Below are 16,302 nucleotides of genomic sequence, written 5' to 3' on the forward strand. Positions count from 1 at the left end.
TGGGGAGTCTTGCTTCAGCCTCAGCGGTTTAGTACCTTTACCATGGTTTCCGATATATTCGGCATGTCACGTTGTGTCAGGTTCGCAAGGTGTGCAAGCAGAAACTGCAAAGGGGAAGCCAAGTACAAGTCAAGTGCATTCTTGCTTTGCCCTTGCCCTTGCAAGCTTGGCTTGGGCCTTGGCATTCGATATAATAGAGAGGTTCCGGGGTACGATTTTCCGTGCCAAAATCCGTATGGGCGCTACGGATTTTTTCCAGGCGTGCTCCATACGATTTTTCGGCACGGAGAATCCGTGTGGACTGGCTTTCACACGAACCATGTTTCGTATGGAGATTTTGCGTCATCGGGCGCAGAAAGATTTTTCGCGTACAAATTTGGCACGAGAAACATCGATTTTCCGCGGGAAGTTTTGATTTCGGTACAAATTTTCAAAATAAAAAGGCATAGCGCGGGAATGTGACGTGTTTGCGATCGTAACCTAGGCAATGACGGCAAACACATAAGTTCTGTACCCCGGAACATTTCACTGCTCGAAAACGACGTATAAAAAATCCGTAGCGCCTCTACGGATTTTGGCACGAAAAATCGTACTCCGGAACCTCCCTATTGATTCGCTTTGTGTGCTTTTCCTGATTTTACCCTGATGACGTAGCATGCAGGCGCGCACGTGACAAAACTGAGGAAGCTCGACTGAAGTCTGAATATCAAAAGAGTCTGGTGCTGTGGTTGGTGGCATGTGGCTTTGTGGGATCGACGAAATTTGAGTTTTCGTCTTTCCTGTTTTGACATTTCTTCCAGTAGATATCGGTCTCTCTCTATCTAAGTGAAGGGCCTAGTTGCCGAGTACCGGTCTAGGAGTGTGAGCTGTGTCACAAGAGCAGGCTCGCAATAGTCACTGTCTTCATTCCCCTTTCGCACTTTGTGGTCAATTGTTTGTTAGCCATCCTGAATTTAGGAGGCGTCTGTCGCGTGTAACTTGGGAGGAGGTCGTGCAGCCAGCCCTGAGCGTGCTTTGTGTTGGACGAAACGTCGCAGCGGAGCGTTGAGGGACCAGGCTCGTGGCCACAAGTATCAACACCGGGCTGCTACAACAGAAGGTAAGAAGTGGAGAAAGCAGTTACTTGACAATGACTGTGGATTTCGCTTGCAACCTTTTCTGTATACAATAGTTCCAATACAGCACTCTTGGTCACTGGCATACATAATGCATGCATGAATACCTGGGTTTATCACTCCCTTAGTATTGACTCCCATAGGTTTTTGCTACACCTAAGCATTCAAATATTCCTGAATATTTCACTCCTTAGGTCCTACAGTCTGTTTCAAAAAGATTTGCAATCCTGGTGATCGCCCAGGGAGTTTGCCGTCTTACCGTATGAGCGCTCGAGCGCTGCCTGGAAAAACTCACTGTGAACTCGAAGAAATATTCCGCGCGAAAGCATGAAAAATGACAACTCACTCACGTCGGTACATGTACGTCTGGTTTACAACAGACGAGTTCTTCCTCGTATTGATATGGAGTCAGAGAGGACATGTCGAAAGTGTGGTAAATGTTGACGAGCGGGATGGGTCCCAATTCGTTTTGTGCTCAAATAGTTTCTTTGAGCTGCGATGCAATTTACTCTCACCATGTGACGAAAACGACATTGACACAGACTCATTCCCAAGGCCATGACTTGGCAAAGCTATCTGTGTTACTTCGACAGCATCTTGAGAAAAGCAGGCGCCTGTGAAAGCTGATAGAAGACGGCGTTGACTCCTAAATTCAAATAAATTGGCGATCTTGAAATACTACTTCAAAAAAAGAAGTAAAATAATTCTCAAAAAGAAATCGATCGACCGATGTGCTGGTGTATTCAACAACACGTAGCTACAGCGCAATGACTTCCGTGTTCACTCACACTATTTCAGTGCTGTGGGTGTGTTCAGAATCACATGGCGTGAGCCAGTCAAGTGTCAGTCAGTTCGGCAGGAAACGCAAGCTCCAACAACAAGTCGTTTGGCGCAGCCACCTTCTTTTATTTGTCTTGTAGATCACCAAAACAATGAAAAAAGTTTGACTTGAAGATAGTTTGGGATTTGAACTCACAACTTCATGGTCAGCAGACAGTATTCATAACCACAAGGCCAAAAAGGAAAGGATAAATCGTGGGTTTTGATTAAAAAAATCGATACTGGCTTCCAGGGGAAATTGTAAACCATGGGAAAAGGCCGGAAACCTGGCCGAAATTCTAACTCCTTAACGGCTAGTCTAATTGTTCCGAAACCTTCACAGAACAACTTGCCGTGTCCTAACAAGCCATTCTCTTTACTTTGTTGTCCAAATTTCCCTTATCTTCATACTTTTACCAAAACCTGATTGTAAATCTTTTTGAAATGGACTGTAGGGCTATATTGACTGCTTATATTTGACTCCTGTTTTAGGAATCGAACACAGGCTTTGGCTAGTCGTGATAAATCATACTGACTTCGTACTTGGTCAGTATAGAAAATAAAATCTCGTAAAGACCTCGGCTTCGCCTCAGTCTTTTACTCGGCTTTTATTTCCTATATTGACCTCATGGTGGCTCATACTTAGTCAATATTAAATGCATACTGACACATGCCACTAAAAGTAAAACTCTATCAGTCTACAATGGTCTATGTTTACTAACTTCACTCTTACCTTGTATGTGTGCACCAAGGCATCATAGGCATGGCATCCAATGCACATGTACCTATATTACAGTCATGACAAGCCGGGTTACACCAGCAGGACACGGGTCAACTGGTGCTCCAAGCACAATACATGGACCTGGTGCTGTGTATCACTGTTACCACACTGAGGCAGGGAAGCATACTTGGTTTTTTGGGGGGGGGGGGGGGGGGGGGGCGTTCAGTTTCTGCAAATGTGTTGGTTCAGCGTTCAGTTCTAAACGCCATAGAGCAGAGTGGTGAGCACGATGGCTGTATACACTAGTTTACCCTCGGTATGGAGAGCCCATAGACACGGTGTCTATGGGCTTCTGCAAGCGACAAAAACATATGATGCCTTAGCCAGCTGCATTGCTACTGTATCATCGATGGAACCACAGAGGGAGGTGAAGCTGGCCACTTGCTCCATCTCCCCGTCAAATTCCAGATGTATGACACACTGAGCAGTATCATCCCACGCGGTCATTGCCTTTTGTGGTCATGTTCACACTCAAGTCCCAGCCCACATTGCAGCTGAAAACTCCCTCACTGTGATGTTAGGTATTGTTAACATCACACCACAACAGTCCATGTAGAGCTGCACACAAACACACACGTGCGCACATGCACGCGTGCACGCACACACACACACACACACACACACACGTACAATGTACATACCCACACAACTGGGAAAGGTATAGCATCTCTTGCACCCTTGAAATCATCACAGTCTTGCTTAGGGACCATCGCAAAAGTTCGCAGAAGCCCCTGAAACGAAGAGCATACGTTGGGGGGGGGGGGGGGGGGGGGGAGGGAGTCGGTGCGAAAATCGCAAACCGGGCTTCAATTCAAAAAAGTATTGACGACATAATTATAGTAGCTGTAGGATTAGCAATTTAGCATCCCATCACAGCCGGCGTAGATCGCTTGTCAGGACGCGTAGTCGCATGCAGCTGCGCGTGTCGCGTAGCTGGCTGCCTGTACACTGTGTGTAGTCTAGTACCAAGAGTCCAAACCGCGTGGTTTATGGACTCTTGCTAGTACTAGTACTAGCAGGGGTTCATAGGGTTTATGAACCCCTGCTAGTACTAGTACCGGTAGTAGTGTAGAGATTAGAGTTACTCGTACGCTTATTATGTGTGAGCATCCAAGTGAAAAAATGAAGCCCATATTGTGACTGTCGTTTCGTTTGAGGGGGGAGGGAGGGGGTCAGGCCCGAAACTCACGGTCTTCGTTTCGGGGGCTTCTGCGAACTTTTGCGATGGTCCCTTAGTGTGGGCCGCAGTGAACAATAGTACATGTAATGTATCTATGTAGTATGTACTGAGTTCCAGTTGTCTTGTTCTCCTGCCCTTTTTGCCTGCTATACAGTAACACAATACTACAGCGAAAACATGGCCGCAGGACGTCAACGACGACCCTGCAACTGCAGCAAGTCAATGTGCTTGAAGCTGTGAGTCGGGCGCACTAGTACTTGTAGTCCAAAGCCCTGGCTGAACTCAACAGGATGCATTTTGCAACAGGCACACCCGATTACAGAACCTAGCTGTTTTGCGCTCTCAGTCTGTACCAGACGTAAACCATGACAATGTTGGTGGTGGTTTAGCTGCTCTTCACCGTGCCCATACCAGGGGCTCCTTGAAAAGAAGTTCTGGCTGAGCATGTTCTCATTGTCACAGTTGCAGTGCTGCCAAACCGTCCGATTTTTGAAGGCTCTTCCGAAAACTGGTCCGAAAAAGGAAACGTCCGAAAAGCAGCCAAAAAATGTCAGGGATCAGTGCTTTCCTATGCAGAAGTCATGTATTTTCACTTTTCAGGGCAACTAGTACATGTACATGTAAAAAGGTTAGCGCTTGGCCGGCTGTGGAAGTGCAAAGTAACATGCCTGGATGGCATGTACATGTACACTAGTGCACTGTACAGTGTGTGACCACACTCATACATTACAAAATTCATGACAACTTCGAGGGTGCCATGTCGGTTACCATGGTAACGGAGCGAATTTTCATGGAATTTTGGGCGATATTTTGAATTTTCGGGAAAAATTGCTGAGGAGAAAAATTCGCACCATGTGGCCAGCCTTGGCGGTGAAGGGTGTCCAGTTGTGGGTGAAAATTATTTGGCAGCACTGCAGTTGTTGCTGACCGGAATTGTTTGGAATTGTTTGCAATGCAGCTACTGTGAGTGCTTTGCACATGGAGAGTTCTGCGTCAACTGCAAGTGTCAGAACTGTCACAATAACTTGGAGCATGAAACCGAGCGCCGAGAAGCAATACAGGTACAGGTGCTGCACAACACAGACCGGGGGGGGGGGGGGGATAACTCTTATGGCTGTGTGTTGTGTTCACACGAACTCTCAGTCTGCTGTCTATTTTGCACTGCTGTGTGCTTCACACTTGCCCTGGTGTATACTTTCACGTCATCCTTTGTTTGCCATGTCCTGCTAAGGTACCCCTCAACATAAACTGTACTTTTAAAGAGTCATCACTCATTCCTTTGGGTTTTTTCTTAGTTTCTTCCATTCATGAGGTCAATCAATTTAAATTCGGTTCATAGCTACCTAATGCAACAAACTCGCCTCCTGTTCTCCATCAATTTTCATAGTTTTCTAAGCAGACACTTTCTTCATAGTTTTCTGTTAGCAACACCCATTTTCTTATTAGAATCCTGCCTATGTGCAGTGCAGCCTCAACTTGAATAATATGCCGTTGAATCCAATGACATGCATGCCCTTGTGACGTCTCTTTGTTTCCCTTGACCAGGCATGTCTGGATCGCAATCCCTATGCGTTCCACCCTAAAATCAGCTCTGGAAGCAGTGGCAAACAGGAGCATCATGTAAAAGGTATGCAACCCCGTGAATGTGCTTGCTGAGCACACTAGCACCCATGCCGGGTTATGGAGCTTTTGTGTGACCTCTCTGAAATCAAAGCCACAGTTCTTCTTGTCTATAGCCAGCTGTCACGACGATAACCGCTTGATTGGGGTTTTCTGATGTTTTTTGTGCTGGATTTTGCAGGCTGTCACTGCCGAAGGTCAAGCTGTCTGAAAAACTACTGCGAATGCTTTGAGGTGAATTAGATTCATTGAACTGAAATTATTGTCTTCATTGGTGTTTCTGTTCTATCAAGCTACGATCAGTTTACAAGAGTGGCATCTGGCCGGCATGCTGATGATGTGTACTTCTTTACACTGTGTACATGTACATGTATTGGTAGGATTCGTCAAGTTCTGAATGGTTGTACCTGTAGCAGTGCTGTTGTTGCTGTCTTGCCTGCAGTGCCACTAAACTGTTAGCAATGATCATGCAAGCTGCAGCTGAATGCATGCATTTTCTCGTTGTCTATGTGTACTTCCAGGCGGGAATACCGTGCTCGCAGCTCTGCAAGTGTTTACAGTGTAAAAACTATGAGAACAGTCCTGACCGGCAAGCACTGATGGACTTCACGTTAGGTGCGTGCCGCCAGCAGGCTAATGTCCAAAGTGCATTTTCTACGCACAGATGTCCAGCCCGTCTCATGCCATCTTATTATCCGTAACAGGCATGCAAATGGGATCGTTCCGAGTGTCGTGTTGAGCTACAAGGGTAACTCTCTTGTCCTGTCCTTCCTTTGGGCATTGCAGACACAGATACTGGCGGCTAATTGCAGTGGATACCGGTAGATTGCGGGGATGCCGGTAGCTCTTCACCTACCCACTGTATGTGTGTCTGTGTGTGTGTGGAGTGCTTTGGGCCACTATTGACCACACATAACAGCCATTTCTATTTCGGGAACAAACAACCTCATTCTCAATTGTGCGTCATGATTTCGTAGCTACATATACTCATGATGTGCGACTGAAGGCAACGCCCCTGGGCGAATGGTTATATGTGTCTTTCATGCCTTCTGCACATGGCGTGTACACGGTATGCACACTGTGTTCACATTGTATTTGTATTGTATGCACACTGTCTTTGCACTACTATACCCGTCTTGCCTGCTCTGCCTGTCTACAGCGAGCGGCCAATCGAAACCGCCCAGCGGCCTTGTGTCTCCTATAACAACCAGCTCCGCAACGATGTCTTCCAAGCCTGGTTCAATGCCACCTCCACCTCCCATTGTCACAATGTTTCCACCTCCTCCACCCAGTCCTCAACAGCAAGTTGATAGCACTTTGAGGTCCATGGAATTTTTTATTTCTTAAGCTCAGCCAACACTTGACATCCCTACTCAGAGGCATGCTCAGCACCCTTGACAAGGGCAGGGGAAGGGGTGAGGGGGAGGGGGGGGGGGCACAGCCGGTACTCTTAGGGGGCGTTCGAATGATCACTTTTTGACTTTTCCAAGTATAAGTCGTACCTACTATTTACACTGAACTTCAAGGGCTTCTTAAGGAAAGAAGGGAGGTGTGACTTACACTCGTTGCGAGCCTTCCTACTTTATGCGTGAATATAGTATTGGCACTAGTGTTGAAGCGATCTCACCGGATACTCGTTAGCTCGCTCGCCAGAAACTCGGCTCGTTTGTGCGGCCAGCTCGTTTGCACTAACGAACACCGTACACCGTACTCCGTACACATGGTTGTACATGTCGACCGGGGAGTCGTAAACTAATTTACGACTCCCTGGTCGATCGAGAGTCCAGTCCCGCGCAAAGTGAAAATCACTCGCAGTTACAGGTGACTGTATGCCTGCACGACACTTGAGTTGTTTCAGTTGTCGTTGCAGCTTTGGTGGACTCTACTGATGTCTTGTTCCGCATCTGCTGACCTGTCGCAGGATATGCTTCGGTCACCTCTCCATTCGAGTGAAAGTTACGCTCAGTCGTTTGGAAGTTTTCTCCCGCGATGCAGCGAAGACCAGGGCTACTTGCAATCTTTGCAAAACGGTCTATTCTTACAAAGGCTAATCGACGACGGCGCTGAAAAGACATCTCGACACCAAACAGCAGTCCGAAGTGAAGCAGCAGCAACCCCAAATGCCGGCGGTGATAATTGAACCAGCTGAAAAAAATCGAACTAATACTTAGAAAAAAAATTATTCAAAAAAATAATCATATTTGCCACATCAATGAAACTCGTTAGCTCGCTCGATAGCTTGCTCGTTAGTGGAACTGATCGCTCGTTTGTTATAGATACGCTCGTTTCCACACTAATTGGCACAGTATAAATCAGACCTGAAAATGGGGTGCGACCTATCATCGAGTGCGCCTTATAATTGGGGAAATACCGTCTCCAGCAGGCTGCTAGCATGCTCCGTTCTTCTTGCGGTAAACATGGGCTGTTATATCATCATTGATCAATCCTCGGTGTCACTGTGAACATGCAGCTGTGTGGTTTCCTAGGTAACTATATTCATTTTCCTTGTCTCTGACTTGATCCAGGCCGCCGATTTCACCGCATTTCCATGACGACGTAGCAGCTGCGGCATGTCAGTGTCTTCTGCAACGAGCAGAGCTTGTTGAGCAACAGGTAATGATGTAATTATTGCAGTACCTTTTCTTGGGAGGAAATTCTCTGTGTATTTGTTGGCAATACAGTAGAGTCTGAGTGCCGATTATCCGAACGCCTCGGGCGCAGGCTGTCTCCAGGAGGTTCAGATCAGAAGAATGGTGGGATAAGGGAGCAATCACACGTCTATCTAAAACATGCATATTCCCGCATGTTTTCATTCTCTTTGGCAGGACAACAGGAACTAGATGCACTCCAGCTCCTAAAAATGACACTATCGTTATTCATTTTGGCTCCAACCTGTTGTAATACATCTTGTGCTTCGCTCATGTGGTGCTCCAATTTGGGAAAATCAGCAAAACCTTCGAAAAAGCTGTTAATTTTTTTAATTTTCTAGCCCAACCAGGCGATCCGGATAGGTGACATCCAGATAATCGACCTTCTTCAGTACTTATGTACCCTGACCCCGCTTTTGAAAGTCCCTACTTGTGAAAGTCCCTACTTGTGCTGCTACAGTCGAACCATTATTGCTGTTTAGGGTCCAAAGTTGGATAAACGTGCAGCTGAGATTAGCAAAATCACCATGTAGATGCACGATTCCTTTTCCTCAATCATCGAACCCTGTCCGACTTCTGATTCCGCTACTGTTTCCATGGTGTATGTGTGTGTGTGTGTGTGTGTGTGTGTGTGTGTGTGTGTGTGTGTGTGTGTGTGTGTGTGTGTGTGTGTGTGTGTGCGTGTGTGTGCATGTGCGTGTGTGTACCGGTGCAGGCAAGCGGTGGCAATGCGGCCAGCCAGGATGCACTGGAGCAGGCAGTGCTGGAAGAGGCGCACCTATGCCTGCAGGCCATCGCCATGCGCCATGCACAACCCTTGCCGCAATAGCACACCATTCTCTTCTTGATGATCATATTCTGGGTATGCGTGGCATCCTAAATGGCTGCAGAATTGAGCTTGGTGGAATGCCGTCTTCAACGAACATGGCATATCAGTGATCTCACATTGCCCGGCTTTGCACAATGGTGCATCACATCCAGGTTGCGGACGAGCTGGGAATCAATGGCGATGGGCACCTGATCGCCGGCCGAAGCCACTGTTGGAAAAAAAGGATTTACAAGCATGTTGCTATGCTGTCGCGGCGTGCACCCATGCATGCATGGGTGCATCTAGGTTTGTGTCACTTGTTGAACTCTGTTTCAAACGTCATCTCCTCTCAGCATGACGGACTCTGTGATTCCACTTAAAAGTGGGCAAAATAAGCATATCCGGGTAGCTGAGACTACCGGTAATGACTCAGATCCCATCCAGCCGTGGACAGGTCACATCATGTCAGCAGCATTGGCGCAAGGCAGGGTTGTTTAGCTGATTGGAGCCGTTGCTATGTCAACCTGGTTGCAGATCTACACGCTTTGTGAAAGAATCGGGCCAGCAAGATTACTCGTCGACTGGACACTGTTCACCTGTTGTCAACAGAACTATGAAAATGGATGAGATTTGATCTGACATTACAAAGGCCTCCATGATCCACCTCTCTGATCTAGTATGAATACGTCACTGAGTGAATGTAGCCATTTTCAACTTCTTCTTCTTCTTCTTCTTCTTCTTCTTTTGTTCTGCCCTCATCCTCCTGTGTTTTTAACCCTGTCGTTTTCTTTGTCGTGTCTGTGTGTCAAGTACAGTTTTACACTCTTTATTACTGCTGCAAAGTACATTGTGCTGTGTTTGTGTGCTTGTCGTTTGCTGTATGGCCACTACTACTTTTTAGTTGAATTCATGCAGCCATCAACAGTACTACTATTCAATCGTCAATTATGAGCTGAGATGATGTCTGGGACCTCATCGTCGTCCTCTTCCTCCTCCTCCTCCTCCTCCTCCTTCTTCTTCTCCTCCTTCCTCTTCCCACCCCCCCCCCCCCCCCCCCCTCTCATTCCTGTTCACAACATCTCTGTCTGCCTGGATGATGATCCGGGCAGGCAGGAGTCATCATTGTGCGTAAGGTGCGAAACATGTTACTTCTTACTTGGCGCTGTGATTCACACAAGACAGTAGATCTACATTGTATGTGATATGCTTGAGGGAGTTGAATTAGCGGAAAACACGAGCAGAACTGCGGATCCTGGAGGGGCGGCGGCTGATGTACTAGTATGTCGTCTGTGTGTCCAGTAAGTGAGTTCCACTTGCATGAATGTACTACACTTGGAAGCAGGGAGTAGACTGTAGTAAACACTGCTTTGCTTTGCGGCAGCAAGAGTCTAATGACCTCCCATTATGGGAACTTACTCTTGGTAGATCTGCCAGCAAGAGTACCAGGGAGTAGTAGAGAAGTAGATCTACTGTCCGCGGGTCGAGTAAACCCGGACCTGCACCACTTCCTGGCAACAATCGTGCAAAGTCCGGTGCCATGTCGACACACGAAGACTCTGTTGCAGAAATCTAACATACTGGTACAGTAACATGGCTGTACTTCGATACAGGCAGGTCTATTGGCACATCTGATGATCTGTTCTTATGTACTCTTGCAGTCTTGGTAATATCAAGAGTACATAACCCCCCCCCCCCGGGGGTTATGTACTCTTGGTAATATGCTTGCGGACCAGTGACCAGCTACAAGTAGAGGTCTCGAGACTGACCCTATTCCGCTTCGCTCGAACTCAGCGGGCGCAGGCGCTGTCCCCAACCTGAGCAAGCATTCTTCGGAAGCCAGGGAGTCGTCACGTGTCGTATGCGACTCCCTGATATAGCTGAGTGAAGCCACATTTCCTTGGCAGGTTTCCAGCTACCTGCAGATCTACATTCTGTCCCCGCAGCACTGCGGCTGGCAGCAGGGCCTAGGGGACATGTGCTGTCTGTATCGTTGCAGTCTCAGTCCCAACCACTGAACCAGTGCAAGCCCTAGGCCCTGTCGACCGTGCAGCATGGACTGTGATGCTACTGCCACTGTGAGTGTGAGAATGAGTGAATGATAAATTGTGGTACAATTTTGTGAGCGGACAAGGTAGAAATGGAACGTTAACTGCAGTCTGGCAAAAACTGTTTTTTTGCATGAAGGTCACCTACAACTATCTGTTTTTCAGATCCCAAAGTTTCAGGCTGATACTATGGTGGGAAGTGCCTTACATTCACTATTTTCTAGATGCCGGTCAGTATTTTAACGTCTGTTTCGGGATGACTTAAACAGTCCACCCTTCAGTACAACCACAACACTGAAAAAAAACCCATTATCTTGGCCTGTATTTCTCCACACGTGTATATCAGTGTGAAAGATGAGCTGATCACACACATGGACTCGTTTGAGGTGGAACCAAGCAACAAAACCACATAACTAGAAACAGCCGGAGCCGAAAAATCAGCTCCAGAAAAACTCGTGATGCAAGGCAAAATAATAGGACTGTTGAAGCTGGTACTCAATCCACACATCAAATACCACTACACACATGTCAAAAATAGAAGAATTTGGCGGACAAATGGCAATTCCAGTGCGTTCTTGCTTCATCCATGTGTGCACACTCTCATCGTATACTGTTGGCGACCTCGGACTCTGCTCTGATGCATTGAGGCTCCCGACGACTGAGCGGCGCACCTTGGTAATATAGTTTGTAACATTTTGGCAGGAGACAGACAGCTCTTGAACACACAGCATCGAAATAATATTCCGGAGACGCACCACCAATACGGTGCCCATTGGCGAAGCAGGACGAGTCCACAGACTTGAGAAACTGTACTTAACGTAACGTTACACATCAGTCCGCAATCCGAGGCCCGATTTGACTTCTTTCCACTCAGCTCATGTTCACCAGCCTTGACCATTCTGTGTATCTCAATTCCAGACAGTGCACGATGCAGGTCTGCCACTTGCATCCAATGCATTGGGCAACAGCTAGCTAGTTGCCCAGTTCTGGGCTATTAAGTCCCTGCATACGTTCCCCTGTGGTGCACGACGCTATTGTTTCTTCAGCTCCTGCGCTGTCACGGTGCTTCAGAGCTCTGAAGTCGGTTCGGCGTATACATTCAGTACAACTCAGCATCCACAGGAACGTTCCCCTTCATTGGTGTTACCATCATCACTGCTGTCACCACGTTCGCCTGCATCCGAAAGATCCATCTCATTTGTTCCCTATGTCTTTTTGTACCGTGCTGAAGCCAGCAGCAAACAAAACGCTGATCGGCACGTCGTTTTCGGCGTAGTGGAAGACGCTCTCGACTACTACCTGACTCAGAAACGCTCTCAGAATCAGAGAAGCTCTCAGCACCTGACAGCAGGCTATCAGCTGATCGCCGTCACCTCCAAATTCGCCCGTCAATACGCCACCCGTCGCACAACTAGCTGCCATATCTTCCTTCAGCCATAACGGATTCACTTCAAATTTTCAGTGCTGGACCTTGAAGCCCTGTGCTGAGCGAGGCACAAGCGCTTGATGCAAATAGAGCCCTCTAACCCAGGTAAAAAATATGCCACAGTTTGCCAAACTTCAAACGCCTGTATCTCGAAATGATGTCATGCAGCTAACGTTCCATTTCTACCTTGTCCGCTCACACATGTAGTAGTTTGGCCGACTGGAGATTGGAGTAGCACTCACTAGCAGGGTCTCTTGTCGTTCTAGCTTGAGCCGGTAGTTAGCAACAATGGCTCCCGGTAAAGACGTCCAGGTGGTGTGGGGTGGTGGAGCCCCGGACCCGTCGCCGCCCTCACCTACAGGATCAATGTCTGCCAAGACGATCACCTACTTCACCGTGATTTTGACAACCACGACCATTCTGACCAGCTATGTTATCGCCGTTTCGCTTCACCACGAACCCGCTTTCCTGCCGATGATATCGGACTGCGCCATCAAATCTCCGGAGATGTACCTGTTCCGCTATGGCATGTTGGTCTCAGCTAGCTTGCTGGCGTGCAACGTGCTGGTGATACATGCCGCCACGAAGAGCACTTATTCACTGGCTCATGCCAGCATGACCAGTGGTCTTCTGGCTGCCTTCGGACTTGGCCTGTTGACAGCAGTGAACGTACACGAGTTCACCCCTGTGCACGGAGGTGAGAAAACTATAGACAGCGTCTGCAAGTAGAACTCACCAATCTACCCGCCATAGCGCTATCATCCAGCCAGTGACTAAGTTCTACACTGCAGTCTGGGAGATAATGTGGATGTGCAGGGGAGGGGAATCAGTACAAGTATGGCTTCTGACCATGACAAATACAATGTAGAATGCACTGGAAAGTGGAATGCAGCTACAGCCTGGCGAGACATATTACTGCTGTTCATAACCATGGTGTACTGTCTCTGTATAGCGTACACAACTCATGCGTGTACGTGTGTGTGCGTGTGTGTCGCCCCAGACCTCCAAACCTGCCCTTGCAGAGGATCTGCCGGTATACTCCGGTGGGGGGATTTGCACCAGCCTGAGAGTTTCTATGTGTTTCTTTCTGTGTGGTTTTCAGCTGCTGCAGTGACATTCTTTGTGTGCTATGAAGTATTCATGCTGATCATCAGCTACAACGCACAGGCTGACGAGCGTGTGTCGCGCACCTCGCTCAATGTGAAGCGAGCGGCCGCAATCGTCTCCTTGATCGCCCTGCTCTGCCTGGCCGGCATGTGTATCCTACCTAGTACACTCAGTCCATTGGACTACGTGTTGAAATTGCTAAGCGCAGTGAATGCATAGCCTTGACTTGATTGTACATGTAGCAGCAGTAGCCTTGTACAGGGGGGGGGGGGGGGGGGGGGGGGCTCACGCATGCCGCACCACCTTGACTGTGTATTTGCTCCACCACCTTGACTGTGTATTTGCTCCGTGTACAGTTCAACCGACCTGACCGTGCCCACGACCATGTAGACTATACTGTATAGTACATGTACAGTGGCAAACACTGTTCAGTCAGGTCGACCCGTGTGTCCTTATACACCCCCAGTGACATGCATGCTTACTACATGTACTAGTACTGTAACAAATACAGTCATGTACTGCTCGATGCGGCACTGTTCTTCCTCAGGGAAGATCCAAATGCGCTCGACATTGCATTGCATACTTGGCAGGGGTTTTCCTCAGCATCTCAGTTGCCGGCTGCCGATGATGCAGTCTGATCTAACTCAAGTTGCTTACAGGAATACGTCGACCTAAGAAAAATCAGACCCAGCGGGGTCGGGTGGTTTTAGCTTGCGTCCTGGTCCTCCATCTGCCAAACACTTTCCAGGGATGCACAATACACGTCCTGGTCCTCCATCTGCCAAACACTTTCCAGGGACGCACAATACACTCCTGGTCCTCCAGCTGCCAAACACTTTCCAGAGACGCACAATACACTGAGAATGCATGATAGGAAGCCGGAACATTGGACCAGGCATTGGTGTGCATTGGAAATATCAGTGCCATGGTGATCATGGTGCAAGCCAAGCCAACCATGATTACGGTTGTTTCAAGAGCTCCTCCATGCACTACTGACCATATAGTGTTGTTATCACGCACCGTGACTGGTAATACTAATAGTGTATTGGCTGATCTGTAAGCCGCAGTGTGGTTGGGGCAAGGAGCGCTAGGTCTTCTAATGCCTGAGAGGTGTAGCTGAGCGTGCATTCAGTATACCCGGACAGGCGCGTGCCCGTATGGGTTCCTGGGTGCCCGGAACCCCCCTTTTTTCGCTCAAAATGCAGGATTTTGCTTCATTTTTGAAATTTATTCCGGGGAGGCCCCCCGGAACCCCCCATTGAAGGGCACCGGCGCACGCGCCTGCCGGATGATTCTTGAAGTACAATGTTATAATGTTGCGAAATGCCTTCTACAAATCATCTTTGGGCTGGACCTCTCCTTGACGGTCATTGCACTGAACTAGCACCCAAATGGAGCCATTTCCGAACGCCAATCGCTGTCTGTGAATGGTAAGTTAAGGTTCAGCTGCTATAGACTAAAATAACAACTTTTAGAAGTCTAAGCCGACGGCGGCCCTGTAGGCTGGTATAGGGTGCCGCTCACATCATGGGCGGGGAGAGGGAGGAAGACATTTGTTGGCCTGCTCAGTGTGCTCTATACTTCTTTCGTTGGTTCTGGTCATGCACAGCACCAGTCCATGCATGAACACCCTCTGTACTGAGGTCATGACTGGACACTTTTCAGGCCGTGAGGTGTGCAGTCTTCACGGCGTTTATGTTGCTGAAGTATAAGCATGTACTTGCATGCTGAGCATGCCATGCAGTGTTCCGACGTCGGCACTTGTAACCTCAGCGGCTGCTGTGATCATGTGAAAGTAACGTTAGCCGGTATCTACATGTACATGATTGTACTCGTACATGTGTGCATGTATCAAGGAAAACTTGAAGCAGTGGTGTATACATGTACTTCGAAGTATGCATGCACATGACATGCTGCCGGTACAACTCACGTAACGGCACTATTGCCAATCACGACTGGCCATGTTATGCAACCCTGAGAGGATGATTATTTAGAATTAATGGCTCACAGTATCGGAAGTTTGCTTGCTTGTCTTCAGTTCTTGCCATAGCTTGACTAATGGGTAGATTTTGTGTGTTGGTTGCAACTTGCAGGACCAGCACTATCATGATCCAGATCTTCAACCTCAGCTTTGTCAAGGATCTCGGCACAACTACCATACAAGAAATCAGTGGCATTCACAGCTCCAGCTCAGGTGGCTACAGGCCATTGAAAAACATGATCTAATTGTCGGGAGGAAGAGCTTCAGTGCTTGATCGAGATATGCCAATGTGGCTCTAGTATGAACGAAATCTGTCATTGTATTAGTGTGGCTGTGGTGCATGATGTTTCAAGTCATTTCAAATATTATGAGATAAACAGCCACATAGAGCAATTTAGTTTGCTACACTACTAGCTTGTGTGCCGGGATTTTACGGCTTTGTGAACTGAAGATTACTGCAGAAATTTCTTGCGCTGTTACAGATTTCATTTCAAGATTATGAAACTATCCCTTTTTTGTACTTTTCATAGACTTCAGCCATGCAGCCGTTTCATATTGCGTAATGTACTCGTAACTCTTCGAGTTACGAGTAGGGTTACGAGTAGGTTATGGGCCATTTCTCTCAGGATGATTGTGCCGATTGCTGCGGATATTGTATCTCCTCGAGTATTTATTTTACGGGAACTCTTGTCAGCTGTCTGTCTATCTGTCCATGTACTTTATGCGTTATGGAGAACCATTCATGAATTCCTCCGGGCTGAGCGTTCTAGGA

The 16,302-nt window shown here is 47.8% G+C and overlaps 2 protein-coding genes across 3 annotated transcripts; both read left to right on the forward strand.

Annotated features, from left to right (window-relative positions):
* Window positions 1-634: 634 nt before the first annotated feature.
* LOC135829610 (protein lin-54 homolog) lies at window positions 635-9,990 on the forward strand. 2 transcript variants are annotated; one of them, XM_065342011.1, is made up of 9 exons: window positions 635-1,099; window positions 4,050-4,131; window positions 4,854-4,956; window positions 5,441-5,522; window positions 5,697-5,749; window positions 6,037-6,130; window positions 6,675-6,837; window positions 8,041-8,128; window positions 8,879-9,990. In XM_065342011.1, the coding sequence occupies exons 2-9, from the start codon at window positions 4,073-4,075 to the stop codon at window positions 8,990-8,992; spliced, it is 756 nt and encodes a 251-aa protein (XP_065198083.1). In that variant the 5' UTR covers window positions 635-1,099; window positions 4,050-4,072; the 3' UTR covers window positions 8,993-9,990. The 2 variants fall into 2 exon arrangements, with proteins under 2 accessions (XP_065198083.1, XP_065198090.1); XM_065342018.1 differs by having other exon boundaries at window positions 639-1,099; window positions 6,675-6,816.
* Window positions 9,991-12,647: 2,657 nt separating this feature from the next.
* On the forward strand, window positions 12,648-16,277 carry LOC135829625 (DNA damage-regulated autophagy modulator protein 1-like). The gene is made up of 4 exons (XM_065342027.1): window positions 12,648-13,139; window positions 13,545-13,700; window positions 14,934-14,979; window positions 15,643-16,277. Exons 1-4 carry the CDS (start codon window positions 12,731-12,733, stop codon window positions 15,773-15,775), a joined length of 744 nt encoding a protein of 247 aa, XP_065198099.1. The 5' UTR covers window positions 12,648-12,730; the 3' UTR covers window positions 15,776-16,277.
* Window positions 16,278-16,302: the final 25 nt, after the last annotated feature.

Source organism: Sycon ciliatum, chromosome 1 (genome assembly GCF_964019385.1).
Source record: "Sycon ciliatum chromosome 1, ocSycCili1.1, whole genome shotgun sequence".
Lineage (NCBI taxonomy): Eukaryota > Metazoa > Porifera > Calcarea > Leucosolenida > Sycettidae > Sycon > Sycon ciliatum.